This window comes from Hemiscyllium ocellatum, chromosome 6, assembly GCF_020745735.1.
Source record: "Hemiscyllium ocellatum isolate sHemOce1 chromosome 6, sHemOce1.pat.X.cur, whole genome shotgun sequence".
Lineage (NCBI taxonomy): Eukaryota > Metazoa > Chordata > Chondrichthyes > Orectolobiformes > Hemiscylliidae > Hemiscyllium > Hemiscyllium ocellatum.
Genome location: NC_083406.1, coordinates 119917415 through 119931610, shown reverse-complemented (window position 1 = coordinate 119931610; position 14196 = coordinate 119917415). Strand labels below are relative to the sequence as shown.

General features: G+C 46.1%; 1 protein-coding gene across 2 annotated transcripts in view; it reads right to left on the bottom strand.

Annotated features, from left to right (window-relative positions):
- LOC132816889 (glycerophosphodiester phosphodiesterase domain-containing protein 5-like) overlaps positions 1-14196 on the bottom strand; it is a 228937-nt gene that overhangs the window by 61487 nt on the left and 153254 nt on the right. For both annotated transcript variants that reach the window (XM_060826895.1, XM_060826896.1), the window contains exons 6-8: positions 13645-13743; positions 12159-12252; positions 10900-11045 (exon numbers count right to left, since the gene is read on the bottom strand). In XM_060826895.1, the coding sequence (XP_060682878.1) occupies positions 10900-11045; positions 12159-12252; positions 13645-13743 (339 nt within the window). The remainder of the gene's footprint in view (positions 1-10899; positions 11046-12158; positions 12253-13644; positions 13744-14196) is intronic.

Sequence of the window (14196 nt, the reverse complement as noted above, 5' to 3'; positions counted from 1 at the left end):
TACTCAATTCTTCTTTTGTTGGTGTTTCTACTGCAGTGTTTAAATAAGTTCTGTTTTGCTTAAAGCCAAGTCGTTTGACCAGCTGCATCACACCTTAACCACCCACTTCACATCTGCTTTTAAATTAAAGGAGCTGGTTAGGGTCTAGGCTACCTCCTTAAAATATTCTGGGGGGGGGTCTGGCCTGGTCCTTAACAACGTGCTCTCAAATTGCAGAGAGGAATAAGGTGGCTCTGGTCCAGCTGAACTACATAGGGTTCATCTGACCAACATCCTGGACTCTGCCTGAGCTCAACCAGTGAACCTGACAGTTTACCACTAGATGGAGCACTTCCCTCAAACAAACAAACACCCAATAAAGCAAGTCTTGCATTTCCGTGGCACCTTTAGTAACCTCAGGGTGTCCTTCACAGTCATGTCATGTTAGGAAGTAGGGAATGTGGCAGCCAATTTGCACATCCTCACAACAAAAATTAGATATTGACCAAATACAGGAGGAGCAGATGCTGGAAATCAGAGCTGAAAATGTGTTGCTGGAAAAGCGCAGCAGGTCAGGCAGCATCCAAAAAGCAGGAGAATCGACGTTTCGGGCATAAGCCCTTCTTCAGGAATGAGGAAAGTGTGCCAAGCAGGCTAAGATAAAAGGTTCGGAGGAGGGACTTGGGGGAGGGGTGATGGAGATGTGATAGGTGGAAGGAGGTCAAGGTGAGGGTGATAGGCCGGAGAGGTCAGGAAGAAGATTGCAGGTTAGGAAGACGGTGCTGAGTTCGAGGGATTTGACCGAGACAAGGTGGGGGAGGAGAAGTGAGGAAACTGGAGAAATCTGAGTTCATCCCTTGTGGTTGAAGGGTTCCCAGGCGGAAGATGAGGCGCTCTTCCTCCAGCCGTCATGTTGCTATGGTCTGGCGATGGAGGACTCCAAGGACCTGCATGTCCTTGGTGGAGTGGGAGGGGGAGTTGAAGTGTTGAGCCACGGGGTGGTTGGGTTGGTTGGTCCGGGTGTCCCAGAGGTGTTCTCTGAAACGTTCCGCAAGTAGGAGGCCTGTCTCCCCACTATAGGGGAGGCCACATCGGGTGCAGCGGTTGCAGTAAATGATTGTGTGGAGGTGCAGGTGAATTTGTGGAGGATATGGAAGGATCCCTTGGGGCCTTGGAGGGAGGTGGTGTGGGTGCAAGTTTTATATTTCTTGCGGTTGCAGTGGAAGGTGCCGGGAGTGGAAGTTGGGTTGGTGGGGGGTGTGGACCTGACGAGGGAGTCACGGAGGGAGTGATCTTTTCGGAACACTGATAGGGAGGGGAGGGAAATATCTCTCTGGTGGTGGGGTCCGTTTGGAGGTGGCAGAAATGACGAAGGATAATACGATAAATATGGAGGTTGGTGGGGTGGTAGGTGAGGACCAGTGGGGTTCTGTCCTGGTGACCATTGGAGGGGCGGGGCTCAAGGGCAGAGGAGCGGGAAGTGGAGGCGATGCAGTGGAGGGCATCGTCGATCACATCTGGGGGGAAACTGCAGACCTTGAAGAAGGAGACCATCTGGGCTGTACGGTATTGGAACTGATCCTCCTGGGAGCAGATGCAGCGGAGACGAAGGAATTGGGAATATGGGATGGCATTTTTACAGGGGGCAGGGTGGAAGGAGGTGTAGTCTAGGTAGGAGTGGGAGTCGGTCGATTTATAATAAATGTCCATGTTGATTCGGTCGCCAGAGATAGAAATGGAGAGGTCTAGGAAGAGGAGGGAGGAGTCTGAGACGGTCCAGGTAAATTTGTGGTCGTGGTGGAAGGTGTCGGTAAAGTGGATGAACTGTACAACCTCCTCGTGGGAGCACGAGGCAGCGCCGATACAGTCATCGATGTAGCGGAGGAAAAGGTAGGGGTGGTGCTAGTGTAGCTGCGGAAGATGGACTGTTCCACATATCCTACAAAGAGACAGGCATAGCTGGGGCCCATGCGGGTGCCCCTGGCTACTCCTTTGGTTTGAAGGAAGTGGAAGGATTGGAAAGAGAAGTTATTCAGAGTGAGGACCAGTTCAGTCAGTCGAAGGAGGGTGTCAGTGGAAGGGTACTGGTTAGTATGGCGGGAAAGGAAGAAGCGGAGGGCTTTGAGTCCTTCGTGATGGGGGATGGAGGTGTCCAGGGACTGGATGTCCATCGTGAAAATAAGGCGTTGGGGACCGGAGAAGCGAAAATCATGGAGGAGGTGGAGGGTGTGGGTGGTGTCCCGAAAGTAGGTGGGGAGTTCTTGGACTAAAGGGGACAGGATCGTGTCGAGGTACGCGGAGATGGCAGGGGAAGGTGCCGGAGTGGAGGTTGGGTTGGTGGGGGCCAAATACAGAGGAACCTCGATTAGCCAAATATCAATTATCCGAATTGCGGATTATCCAAAGAAAATCTCAAGGTCTCGACAGAAACATTGATCATGTCTTTTGATTACAGTGATTAAAAGTGAATTTAGCTTAATGAAATGCTGCCGAGAACAATCCTGGACATTGATGGGAGCCTAGGCACTGTCTCCAAACGACTGACCCATCTGGTGTGGATAATCGAGGTTCCTATATTATCTGTTTCACCAACATCAAAGTCATTAGAAATATGAACAGAAGTAGGCCATTTGGCCCTATTGTGTCATTCAGTAGAATCGCAGCTTATCTGACATTCCCAATGTCTTCTTTTCTGCTCTTTCCCCATAACCCTCAATTCCCAACCGTTAGGGAATCTCTTGATCTCAGCCTTAAATATACACAAGGGCTCTGCCCCCACAGCTCCCTGTGTGGCAAGGAGCTCCAAAGACTCTCAACCCTCAGAAGAAATTCCTCCCCATCTCAGTCTGAAATTGGTGCCCCTTTATTCTGAGACTGTGCCCTCTGGTCCTACATTCTCCCTTGAGGTGAAACATCCTCTCAGCATTGACCCACTCAAGCCCCTTAAGAATCTGATATGTTTTAATGAGATCACCTCTCATTCTTCTAAACCCATTCACCAAGGGATAAATATTAGTTGATCAGGAGTCATAGAGATGTACAGCATGGAAACAGACCCTTCGGTCCCTCTTGTCCATGCCGACCAGATATCCTAACCCAATCTAGTCGCACCTGCCAGCACCTGGCCCATATCCCTGGAAACCTTTCCTGTTCATATACCCATCCAGATGCCTTTTAAATGTTGCAATTGTACCAGCCTCCACCACTTCCTCTGGCAGCTCATTCCACATGCACAGCACCCTCTGCGTGAAACAGTTGCCCCTTAGGTCTCTTTTATATCTTTCCCCTCTCACCCTAAACCTATGCCCTCTAGTTTCGGTCTCACCCACCCCAGGGAAAAGACCTGGTCTATTTATCCTATCCATGCCCCTCATAATTTTATAAACCTCTATCAGGTCACCCCTCACCCTCCAGGGAAAACAGCCCGAGCCTATATAACCCCCTATTACTGAGAAACAGACTTACTGCCCAATCTTTTCTTCTTACAGTCATCAAAACAGTCTCAGGAATACCACACTTTGAAAGGGAATACCAATTAATCCTTTGCGAAAAGCCAGGAAATGATCGGACAAGTGGACCTTCATTGCTGGAAATATTGCCATGTAAAATGCACTGAAGTACAGTTACTAACAAAAGCTGTGGGTAACTGCTGAGTACAAGACAAAAGCTTCGCAAAATGCCTCTCTTTTTTTAACCAAAACCCTAGGTCCGTATACTGACTCCACACTTCAAGTTGAAAATTAGGGCAGTAAGTGGAATGACTTTAAGTGAATCATTGCTTCCCATTGGAATCCATGTTAAAATCAGAATTAGGTTCCTGCGGACAATATTTTGCTCAGTAAAAATAATGCACAAATTGATAAATGTGTGTGCAGTACTGTGTTCCTAGCTGAAAAACTTGACAAACAAAATAAGTACGTAATAAACACTTGATGGTTAGGTACTGGAGAAGCTTTCTCAGCAGAAAAAAACATTGTTAAGATGAAATTTGTGCACTTTCCCATTTGTCAACAAAACACTTAAATTAAAATTTATCCAAACACAAGAAGCATGATATAAATGTAGTTACCATAGAATTGTTAATGGTGAGTTCTACTAAGCAACTGTCCCTTAACCTTTAAGATTTGATTTAATACGGTCACATGTACTGAGGGACAGTGAAAAGACAGTGAAAGCATGTCTCTCATGCTTTACTGGCAGATTGTACTGTACAAGCGCATCAGGGTAACAGAATAGACCGCAGTATACAATGTTACAGATGCCGAGAAGGTGCAGAGAGAGATCAATATTAACGTGGAAGAGGTTCATTCAAAAGTCTGATTTAAAAATCACACAACACCACGTTATAGTCCAAAAGGTACAAGCTTTCAGAGCGGTGCTCCTTCATCAGGTAGCTAGTGGAGCAGGATCATAGGACACAGAATTTATAGTAAAAGATCAAAGTGATGCAACGTATTGAACAATACTAGATTGCTGTTCAGTCTTTTCTTTTAGAATAGTCTTTTGATCATTTACTATGCACTTCCCGCAATCTCGTCCGCTGCACAGTCCAATCTGTGATCTTTTACTGTGAATTCTAAGTCCTACGATCCTATCCCACTGGCGCTCCGAAAGCTTGTACTTCCAAATAAACCTGTTCCAATCTATAAGCTGACGTTCTATGATTTTTAACTTTATCCACCCCAGTCCAACACCAGCTCCTCCACAAAAGTCTGATAACAGTGGGGAAGAAGCTGTTCTTGAATCTGTTCATACAGGTATATAAAATTTTATATCTCCTTCAGGTAGAAGGGGTCTCTGTTTCACATCTCATAATAAAATGGCATCTGAGTGTGGAACTCCATCAGTGGGAAAGCATTTTCTCTTTCCTGATGTTTAAATGCTCAGTCTCTGGTTTAGAACTTGGTCATTCAACCATCTGGCTCAGATCCAAAAGTCTGTTCCAAAAAAATCCTAAATGGAGGGATTACATCACAGGAGAGCCCTTGGCCTATCAGGTAGGACAATCATCCAACAGAAATAATGAATGATTAATCCTTTTAATCAATACTGTAGGTTCTGACTCACTATTCTATGTGGAAATATTTCTGAATTGTCCCATTCAAAATAAAAACCAAAAGAACTGTGGATGCTGTAAATCGGAAACAAAAACAGAAGTTGCTGGAAAAGCTCAGCAGGTCTGGCAGCATTGGTGGAGAGAAATCAGAGTTAATGTTTCGGGTTGAGTGACCCTTCCTCAGAACTGATGGTAGCTACGAAAATGTCGGGGTAAGGAGTAAACAATTAGGTGGGAATAGAGCCAAAAGAGACAGAAGGGAAATTGGATAGACTTCACAAAGGAATGTATAATGATCTGGCTGGGAGAAGGAATAGCTGTTAATGGAGACCGTTAGTGGATAACAGTGGGTTGTGTGTAATGGCAGGTTATGTGATAATGAGGCCTGGTGTATGGGGTAGGGAGCTAGGACATGGAGAGTTCAGGCCCAAAAATTATTGAACTCAATATGGAGTCCAGAGGGCTGCAGGGTCCACCAAGTGGAAAATGAGGTGCAGTTCTTCCAGCTTACAACGAGCTTCACTGAAGCACTGCAGGAAGCCTGAGACAGAGATGTTGGCCTGGGAACAGGGTGGGGTGTTGAAGTGGCAGGCAACTGGAAGCTCAGGGTCATTTTTGTGGACAGAATGTAGGTGTCCCATGAAGCTGTCAGTCTACGCTTCGCTTCCCCAGTGGAGAGGAGACCACATGGTGAGCAGTGAGTGCAGTTGGCGAGATTGTGGGAAGTGCTGGTCAAGTGCCATTTCACCTGGAAGGTGTGTTTGGGCCCTTGGATACTGAGGAGGGAGGAGGCAAATTGGCAGGAGTTACACCTTCTGCGATTGCAAGGGAAGGTGCTGTAGGGGTGTGGGGGTGGTGTTGGGAGTGAAGGAAGAGAGGATCAGGGTGTCCCGGAGGGTACGGTCCCTGTAGAAGGTGGACAAGGGTAGGTAGGGGAATGTGTGTCTGGTGGTGGCATCCTACTGGAGGTGATGGAAATGGTGGGTAATGATCTTCTGGATGTGGATGCTGGTGGGATGGTAGGTAAGGACAAGGGGAACCCTATCACTGTTTTGGGCGCGCGGGGGTAGCAGGTAGAGAGGGGGGTGAGGGCCAAAGTGTAGGAGATGGGTCAGAGCTGGTTGAGGGCCCTGTCCCATTCATTCATCGTGTCTTGTTATCTAGACATCAACTGTTGGAAGAATTTCTTGGCAGATAACCTGTCGAAGTTGTTATGGGTTTTGAAAGTCATTTGTTCGATAAGTTAAAGTACTCAGGTGACTGAAGCAGCAAGATCCCACAGACGATCGCATGGGTGATGGAGTTGGTCCATGACTAAAAACTTGGATGTTTACAGCACAGGAGGAGGCTGTTCGGCACATTCTGTCTGCCTTGGTCAATAACCAAGGAGGAGACCTTTGGCAAGACCAAACACAGACTGGGTGGCTGCTTTGTGGAACATATCTGCTCAGTCCATAGGAAGGAGTTTGAGCTCCCACTTGTTTCCTATTTCCAAAGACCCCTTCACTCCCGCTCGAACATTTCTGCTCATGGCCTTCTGTAATGTTCCAAAGAAGCACAACATAAGGTCCAGGCTTGAGCTTCTCTCACATCCTTACTCCAACCCCCTCACACCAGGCCTTGTTAGCACATCATCTGCTGTTCCACATGATCCATTGCTAGCCAATAATAGATCCCATTAGCTATTCATTCTCCCAGGCTGACCACTATCCACTCCTTTGTCTGTCCAACTGTTCTTCTCTCTCTTTACTCTCTATCTACACTTATGATTTACTCCTCCCCCACGACCTTTTTTTTGATAAAAGCCAACTTTATTCCAGTTACAAAAACAGAAGTTGCTGGAAAAGCTCAGCAGGTCTGGCAGCATCTGTGAAGAGAAATCAGAATTAAATGTTTCGGGTCCAGTGACCCCTCCTCACTGAACCCAAAACGTTAACTCTGATTTCTCTTCACAGATGCTGCCAGACCTGCTGAGCTTTCCCAGAAACTTCTCTTTTCGTTTCTGATTTACAGCATTCCCAATCCTTTTGGTTTTTATTATCGTGGTTACCATCAGTTCTGAGGAAGGGTCACTGGAGCTGAAAAGTTAACTCTGATTTTTCTTCACAGATACAGCCGGACTTGCTGAGCAGCTTCAGTTTTTGGGAGGTCCAGCAACACCATCTTATTTTCCTCAAGGCACTTCACACCCTCAAGGTCTCAACATTGAATTCAAAAGCTTCAGAAAATGTCCACATCTTACCTGTTCTTCAGTTTCCTTTCATTCCCCTCACAGGCCCCATAGCCACCAAACTCACCCACCGAAAGCACTGCCTTGTTTACTTTACACTTAGTGGCAAGGACTAACTCTCTCCCTTTCTCTCCCTCAATCCACCCTAACCTTTCAACTTACACCTTTCTTTTCTCCACCATTAACAACACCTTTGTATTTTATACTCTGCCTGTACACATTCTCCTCTCTCTCTCTCTCTCTCTCACACACACACAGCATAAAGACCATCATTCCCCAGCCTCTTTCAGCAGAGTCAGACCTGACTAGAAACGTCAACTCCGTTTCTTCAGAGAATCCCCAGAGTGTGGAAGCAGGCCACTCAGCTCATCCAATCCACACCAACCCTCTGAAGAGCATCCCCCACCCAGACCCAGACCCCTACCCTATTCCTGCAACCTGTATTTTGCATAGCTAACCCATGTAACCTGTACATCCCTGGACACTACGGGCAATTTGGCATGGCCCAAGCCACCCTAACCTGCACACTGTGGGAGGAAACCGGAGCACCCAGAGGAAACCCACGCAGACACTGGGAGGACGTGCACGAGGGTGGAGTCGAACCCAGGTCCCTGGCGCCATGAGCCAGCTGTGCTAACCACTGAGCCACCGATGCTGTCAGGCCTGCCAAATTTCTCCAGTCCTCTTTGCATTTGTTCAATATCAAGGAGGACCTGATGGGCTGAGTGGCCAACATCTGCTCACTTTCGGAGAGGAGAGGGGAGCAATGAGTGACTGCAGTGAGGAGAGTGATTCCTTGAAGCAATTAAATTACATTTATGCTAATTTTGGAGACTCTCAAATAAAGCAAAGTGTGAAAACGGTTTGCAGATATAAATGAGAAACAAATACAAAAGCTGTGCTGGCATCAGCCACTTATAAACACATTATTTTTGAGCCCAAATATGACATATGTACATGAATGTCCTGGTGATGGTTTAGGTGCCCTGTTACCATAACGACACTACCACTCAGTCAGAGCCCTGGAATACAATGCTAGTCTAATTTTGACTCATCACGCCGTCCTCAAATAAATTTTCCGATGCATCCATTCTCGTTTCTCCCAAGGATCTTCTGACAAAAGGTTGGATATTCACAAATTACCAACCACCCTTCAACCTACACACACACACACACACACACACACACACACACACAAAAGAACTGAGCGAATGTAATGTGCACTGCTGAGAAATCAGGCTGTTGGACTGTACTCAACACCTGCTCCCACAAACACACACAGTGCAAATAAACCCAAGGATATTTCTCACAGGAGAATGCGATCCAGGGCGGTTGGGAACTTGGTTTAATCGTAAGACATAGGAGCAGAAATTAGGGGCCATTCAGCCCATTGAGTCTGCTCCGCCATTCAATCATGGCTGATAAGTTTCTTAACCCCATTCTTCCGCTTTCTCTTCATAACCCTTGGTCCCCTTGATACTCAAGAACCTATCTATCTCCGTCTTAAATATGCTCAATGACCTGGCCTCCACAGCCTTCTGTGGCAGTGAGTTACATAGATTCCCCACTCCCTGGCTGAAGAAGTTTTTCCTTATCTCCGTTCTAAAAGGGTCTTCCTTTTACTCTAAGGAGGGGCAGAGTGAAAGGTGGAGTGAGAGGGATAGTGAGGGGGGGGGGCAGTGAGGGAGAGGGAGATGGGGAGACGGCAGGGTGGGAGGAACATCAGACATGGTCTTATTGAATGGTGGAGCAAGCTCAAGAGGCCCAATTCTGTCTCCGTCTCTAATTCTCATGGCGTAAAAATAATTTTAAAATAACACATCAAGACATAGGAGCAGAAGTAGGCCACTCAGCCCTCACCTCTATCCTAGTAATGGGCTCATCATCACTGTGAACTCTGTTTTCACTACTTGATTCTCATATTCTTGGAGACCAGTTGGTCTAATCTTGAATTGACTGAACAATAGAGCTCTTAGAGAATGGAAAATGTTCAGAATCCTCTCCAATTTCTCATGTCAGAGCTAAATTGCCAACAGTTTCTTAGAGACCAGTTAGAGGAACTAGCTTCTTAGCAGTTGCCTCATTTCATCTGTGTTTACGTTAATCCACCTGAACGACCTGCGATCCCTTGGATAGATTCACTGCCAGCAATTCTTTTTGCTTCTAAGAGTCTAGCTACTGATATTAGAATACTCACATGGCATCTTACGCAAGGGTAAGACTCAGTCTTAATTGTCAATTATGCATTATTTAATAGCTAAAATAAAATGAAGAACTGCAGATACTGAAGAGGTGGCACCGGATTCCAAATGTGAACTAAAATGGAAATTGCTGGAAAAGCTCAGCAGGTCTGGCAGCATCTGTGGAAAGAAATCAGACTTAACGTTTCGGGTGGAGTGACCCTTCCTCAGAACTGGAGTCCAAATATAAACTCGTTTACTCTCCACCGAGAACTTGCTGAGTTTCTCCAGCAATTTCTGTTTCTATTACTGAATAGTTAGTCACGTTGCGTCTGAGATCATGATGGTGTCTTGCCAGATATTAGTCTCAACTAGAGAGTAAGTTCACATCACTACAGCTCTCTCAGAGTAACCAACACCAGAGCAGAACGGAATAATGAATAGTTCTTCATATCCCGAAGTGTGGGGCTTACTTTGAGATGTCAGTTAACCCTTTAAAAGGTCCTAGCTACCTTAAAGCAACACTGTTAGACCCTTTAAGACTGAGGTACTTTGTAATACAGTTAATTCTTCTGCATTCCAGATGTATAGTCTCAGTCCACACAACTGGTTTTCTCATTCATTCACAGAAGTTGTGTCTCACTGGCCTAGACAGTTTTTATGTCCATCCCAAGTTGTCCAGAGGGCAGTAAAGAGTCAACCACATTGCTGTGGGTCTGGAGTCCCATGTAGGTCAGACCAGGTAAGGATGGCAGTTTCCTCCCCTGAAGGATGTTAGTGAACTAGATGGGGTTTTCCAACAATCGACAATGGATTCCTGGTCATCATTAGACTCTTAATTCCAGATATTAATAAAATTAAAATTCCTTTACTATTGGTGGGATTCAAATCCAGGTTCCTAGGACATGACCTGGCTTTCTGCCTTAACAGTCAGAGTGATATTCCAACAAGACCATCAACCTCCCCAGGCCGTAACCCCTAGCTCACTTCCCACTGGGAAACTCCGCAGCAACTTGCTGCTGCTATTTGGGCCGGAAGGCGGATGGGAAAACCTGTGGAAAAATTCCACGCATGAGGAGCCGTCCCTAGCATTTACTGCTCATATCACACTGGGAAATGATTCAGCCATCAGTCCCATCGCACAAGTCTAGCATCAGTGAGGAACTGAAAGTACTTCCCGATTACTAAACCCACCCTCGAGGTTCCACCTCCATTACCCGGCCCAGAGGTCTCTCCCTATTGGCTCAAACGACCCATTCTACACGTCGATCATTAATGATGTGGATGGAAAGGTCTTGCTCTACCCCACACTTGCCTAGGCCAATCTATTGAAGCAGTGTTGGCGATGTCTCACCAACTTGGCGGACTATACTTTACCACTTGGTAACATGGAACCGCGTAGAAATTTACATTGTGGGCCATTCAGCCCATCAACACTCTTGGTGGCTACATACCATCGGCACACCCCTGTTTCCAATGACGGCTGGCCTCCGGCTCAAATCCTCCCTCTTCATGATGCAGGGAGAGTAGATGATCAGAGGGACCAGGTAAAGTGCTATTAACAATCCAAGGTATACGAGGAGTAGAAAAGTCTGAAAAACTGAAAGCAAATGGATGAAAATTATTAGCAAGTGAGACAGAAAAAACGTTGGAGTCTAAACAGATGCTGATTAAGACAAAGAACTGAGGCTTTACTGGGTCAGTCACGACAATTTAAATGTTCTCTGTTATGAGCACGAGCTTATTTTTACGTTTTTGTACCCAGGTATTTGTACCTACAGCTGGGTAGCACGGTGCCACAGTGGCTAGCACTGCTGCCTCTCAGCACCAGGGACCCGCGTTCGATTCCAGCCTCGGGCGACTATCAGGTGAATTGCCCATCGTGTTAGGTGCATTAATCAGAGGGAAATGGGTCTGGGTGGGTTACTCTTCGGAGGGTCAGTGTGGACTGGTGGGCCGAACGACCTGTTTCCACAGTGTAGGGAATCTAATCTAATCTAAGATGGTGCCGAGTGTGGCAATGTCGAAAATGTCTCACTGTACTCCTGTACCTGAGCACATGTGACAATACAATCTAAATCTAAGAGATGACACCTATAAACTACTGTTCCTCAGACAATTTAACAAGTCTCAGCCAACAGCCTTGTAGAAATGGCAGCATATTCATCAAGTTGCCTTATTTTACATTATTTGTTTATCAAATATGTTATGGAGAATTAAGGCTATACTGAACAGCAAAAAGAACGTTTTAAATGAGATTTTTATTTGTGCCACCCAACACCTACGGCCCAGAAGAGTTGACATCTTGAAGTCTCATTTCTCCTACTTGGAAAGAGTTGTTCAATTGTGAAAGATATCTCATTTCTCCATTCTGCCTCTATTTGCTCTCTCTCTCTCTCTCTTTACCTAGTCTGTCTTTATCTCACTTTACTTCTCTTTCAACTTCCGACATAACCAATTCACCTCATTTCAGCCTCTGCTCTCTCCTTGTTGACAATGACAGGTGACTGCTCTCATTTTTCAGAGACACCCCAAGTACCTATTGCCTTCATTGAGCCGTTAGCATCTTGCAACTCCCTACAAAGTTAAAAGGTGAGGATCTAACTCCTGAGACACGTGACAAGAGGGGAAATCGGTTCCAGCAACACCTGGAGAGGTTGGGCGCCAGGACAATGAACGCAGATGTACAAAGAATGAACAGGCAACTACGTACCAACTCTGTCTGAGCGAGCAAACTGCCCGGCAATGAGCCAGGCCAATATCGTAGCAGCAGCAACTGCACCGATGTGTAGGAAAGGTGCCGTGGCCTGTTTGAGGGGAAATAAAGCAAAATGTATCAATCTCATGGTGCTCCTTCTTTCTTTTTCTGTCAATCTTCAAAGCAGCAGTTGATGGAGAGTTGGAGTGCCCTGCACACAGTGGAGGAAGACTCAAATAGAACTTGCAGAAGAAAAATGGATAAATAATTGAAGGTAAAATCTACACAGAGAACGAGGACGAACCGGTGTAGCCTCTCGAGGACATAATCGGCTGAAATAAAACAACTATGTGGAGATTGGAAACACGGGGGGAATGTTGCTGACATGCTGGGAGCGGACAGCATCCATGGACAGAGGAACCAGATTTCAACGAGCTAGCATGGGCCAGACAAAATGAATGGCCTCTTTCCCTGTCCAATCGTTCTCCAATTCTCTGAAAGCCATCCATCAGTAAACCACCAAATGCGAAATGAAACGGGGAAATGATGAACAGAGTGTAGCAAACAGAGGGTGGACGCGAGACAGTGAAATGACTCATGATACAATCCCGGTCAGTGCTCTAGAGACATTGTCTCAAATCCACAGCCTCTGGTCCTATTTGAAGTCAATGAATAAATCTGGAATCTAAGGGATCTTGTGGCCCAGTGGTCATGTCCATACCTCTGAGCCAGGAGACCTCACATATATACAAGAGGCAGTTGGATGTGGCTTCTGTAGCTGAAGGCATCAAGGGGTATGGAGAGAAAATGGGAGTGGGAGACTGAAATTGCATAATCAGCCATGATAGTATTGAATGGTGGTGCAGGCTCGATGGGCTGAATGGCCTACTCCTGCACCTATTTTCTATGGTTCAAGCCTCAGCTGCTCCAAAGGCATGACATGACATCTCTGAATGAGTCAATTCAAAAAAATGGAATTAAAAACCAGTGATGAATATCAGCAGGATGGTAAACCCGCATCTGACTCACTAATCTCCAATAGGGAAGGATATCTGTCATCCTTACCTGGTCCGGCACACGTCACTCCAGACCCATAGCAATATCGAGGATTCTTAACTGCCCTGTGAAATGGCCTGAGCAAGCCCCTCAGTACAAGGACACTTTGGAGGGGCACTAAATTCTGGGGGACATGGGTTCAAACCTATCCATGGCAGATGGTAAACTTTGCTCTCACCAAAGATCTGGAACAAAAAGCAACCCTAATAGCGACCACGTAGGCCAGTGTCAATTAAATCTACCTCTTTAAGGAACGAAACCTGCAATCCTGACTTGGTCTGGTCTGGATGGGACTCCAGCCCACAAGCAAGATAGTTGACTCTTAGCTGTCCTCTGGGCAATTAGGGATGGTCATCTAGCGTTACCCACATCCCACAAATAAATGAGAATCAATGCTGACCTTGGAAGAAAAGAGAGAGAAAGGAACCAGATCATGAATACTTACTTGGAACGATATAAGAATAATATCCCATTCTTCATTCCACAACTGATTAACGGAGATCACGGCGACGAGAATAGCCACCAGTACCACCGTTAGCCCAACCTAGGGGAACGAACAGAAGTTAGCGACTTGCATCAAATCCCATTGGTGATCTATACAATCAAGGCTTGAACAATTTGAAAGTGCGGGCTTCTGCAGGGTATTTGGATGAAGTTTAGACAGCGGCAGTACAGTTTTCTCAAATACTGAGCCATGCAAGTTTCAGGAATCGAGGAAAAGGAGGAAGAGGCCATTCAGCCCATCCAGTTTCCTCCAGAATTCCACAAGATCACTGATCTGTCCCTCAACTGGAACATTAGATCCCCTGATTCAATTTTTTTAAAAAAACCATCAATTTCCATCTTGAAGGTATCAGTTCCCAACATCCACAGACTTTACAAATTTTAATGGAGGGTTTGAGTTATAAGGAGAGGAAGGATAGACTGGGACTTTATCCACTTGTGCACAGGAGGTTGCGGGGTGACCTTATAGAGGCTTATAAAGTTATAAGGAGTG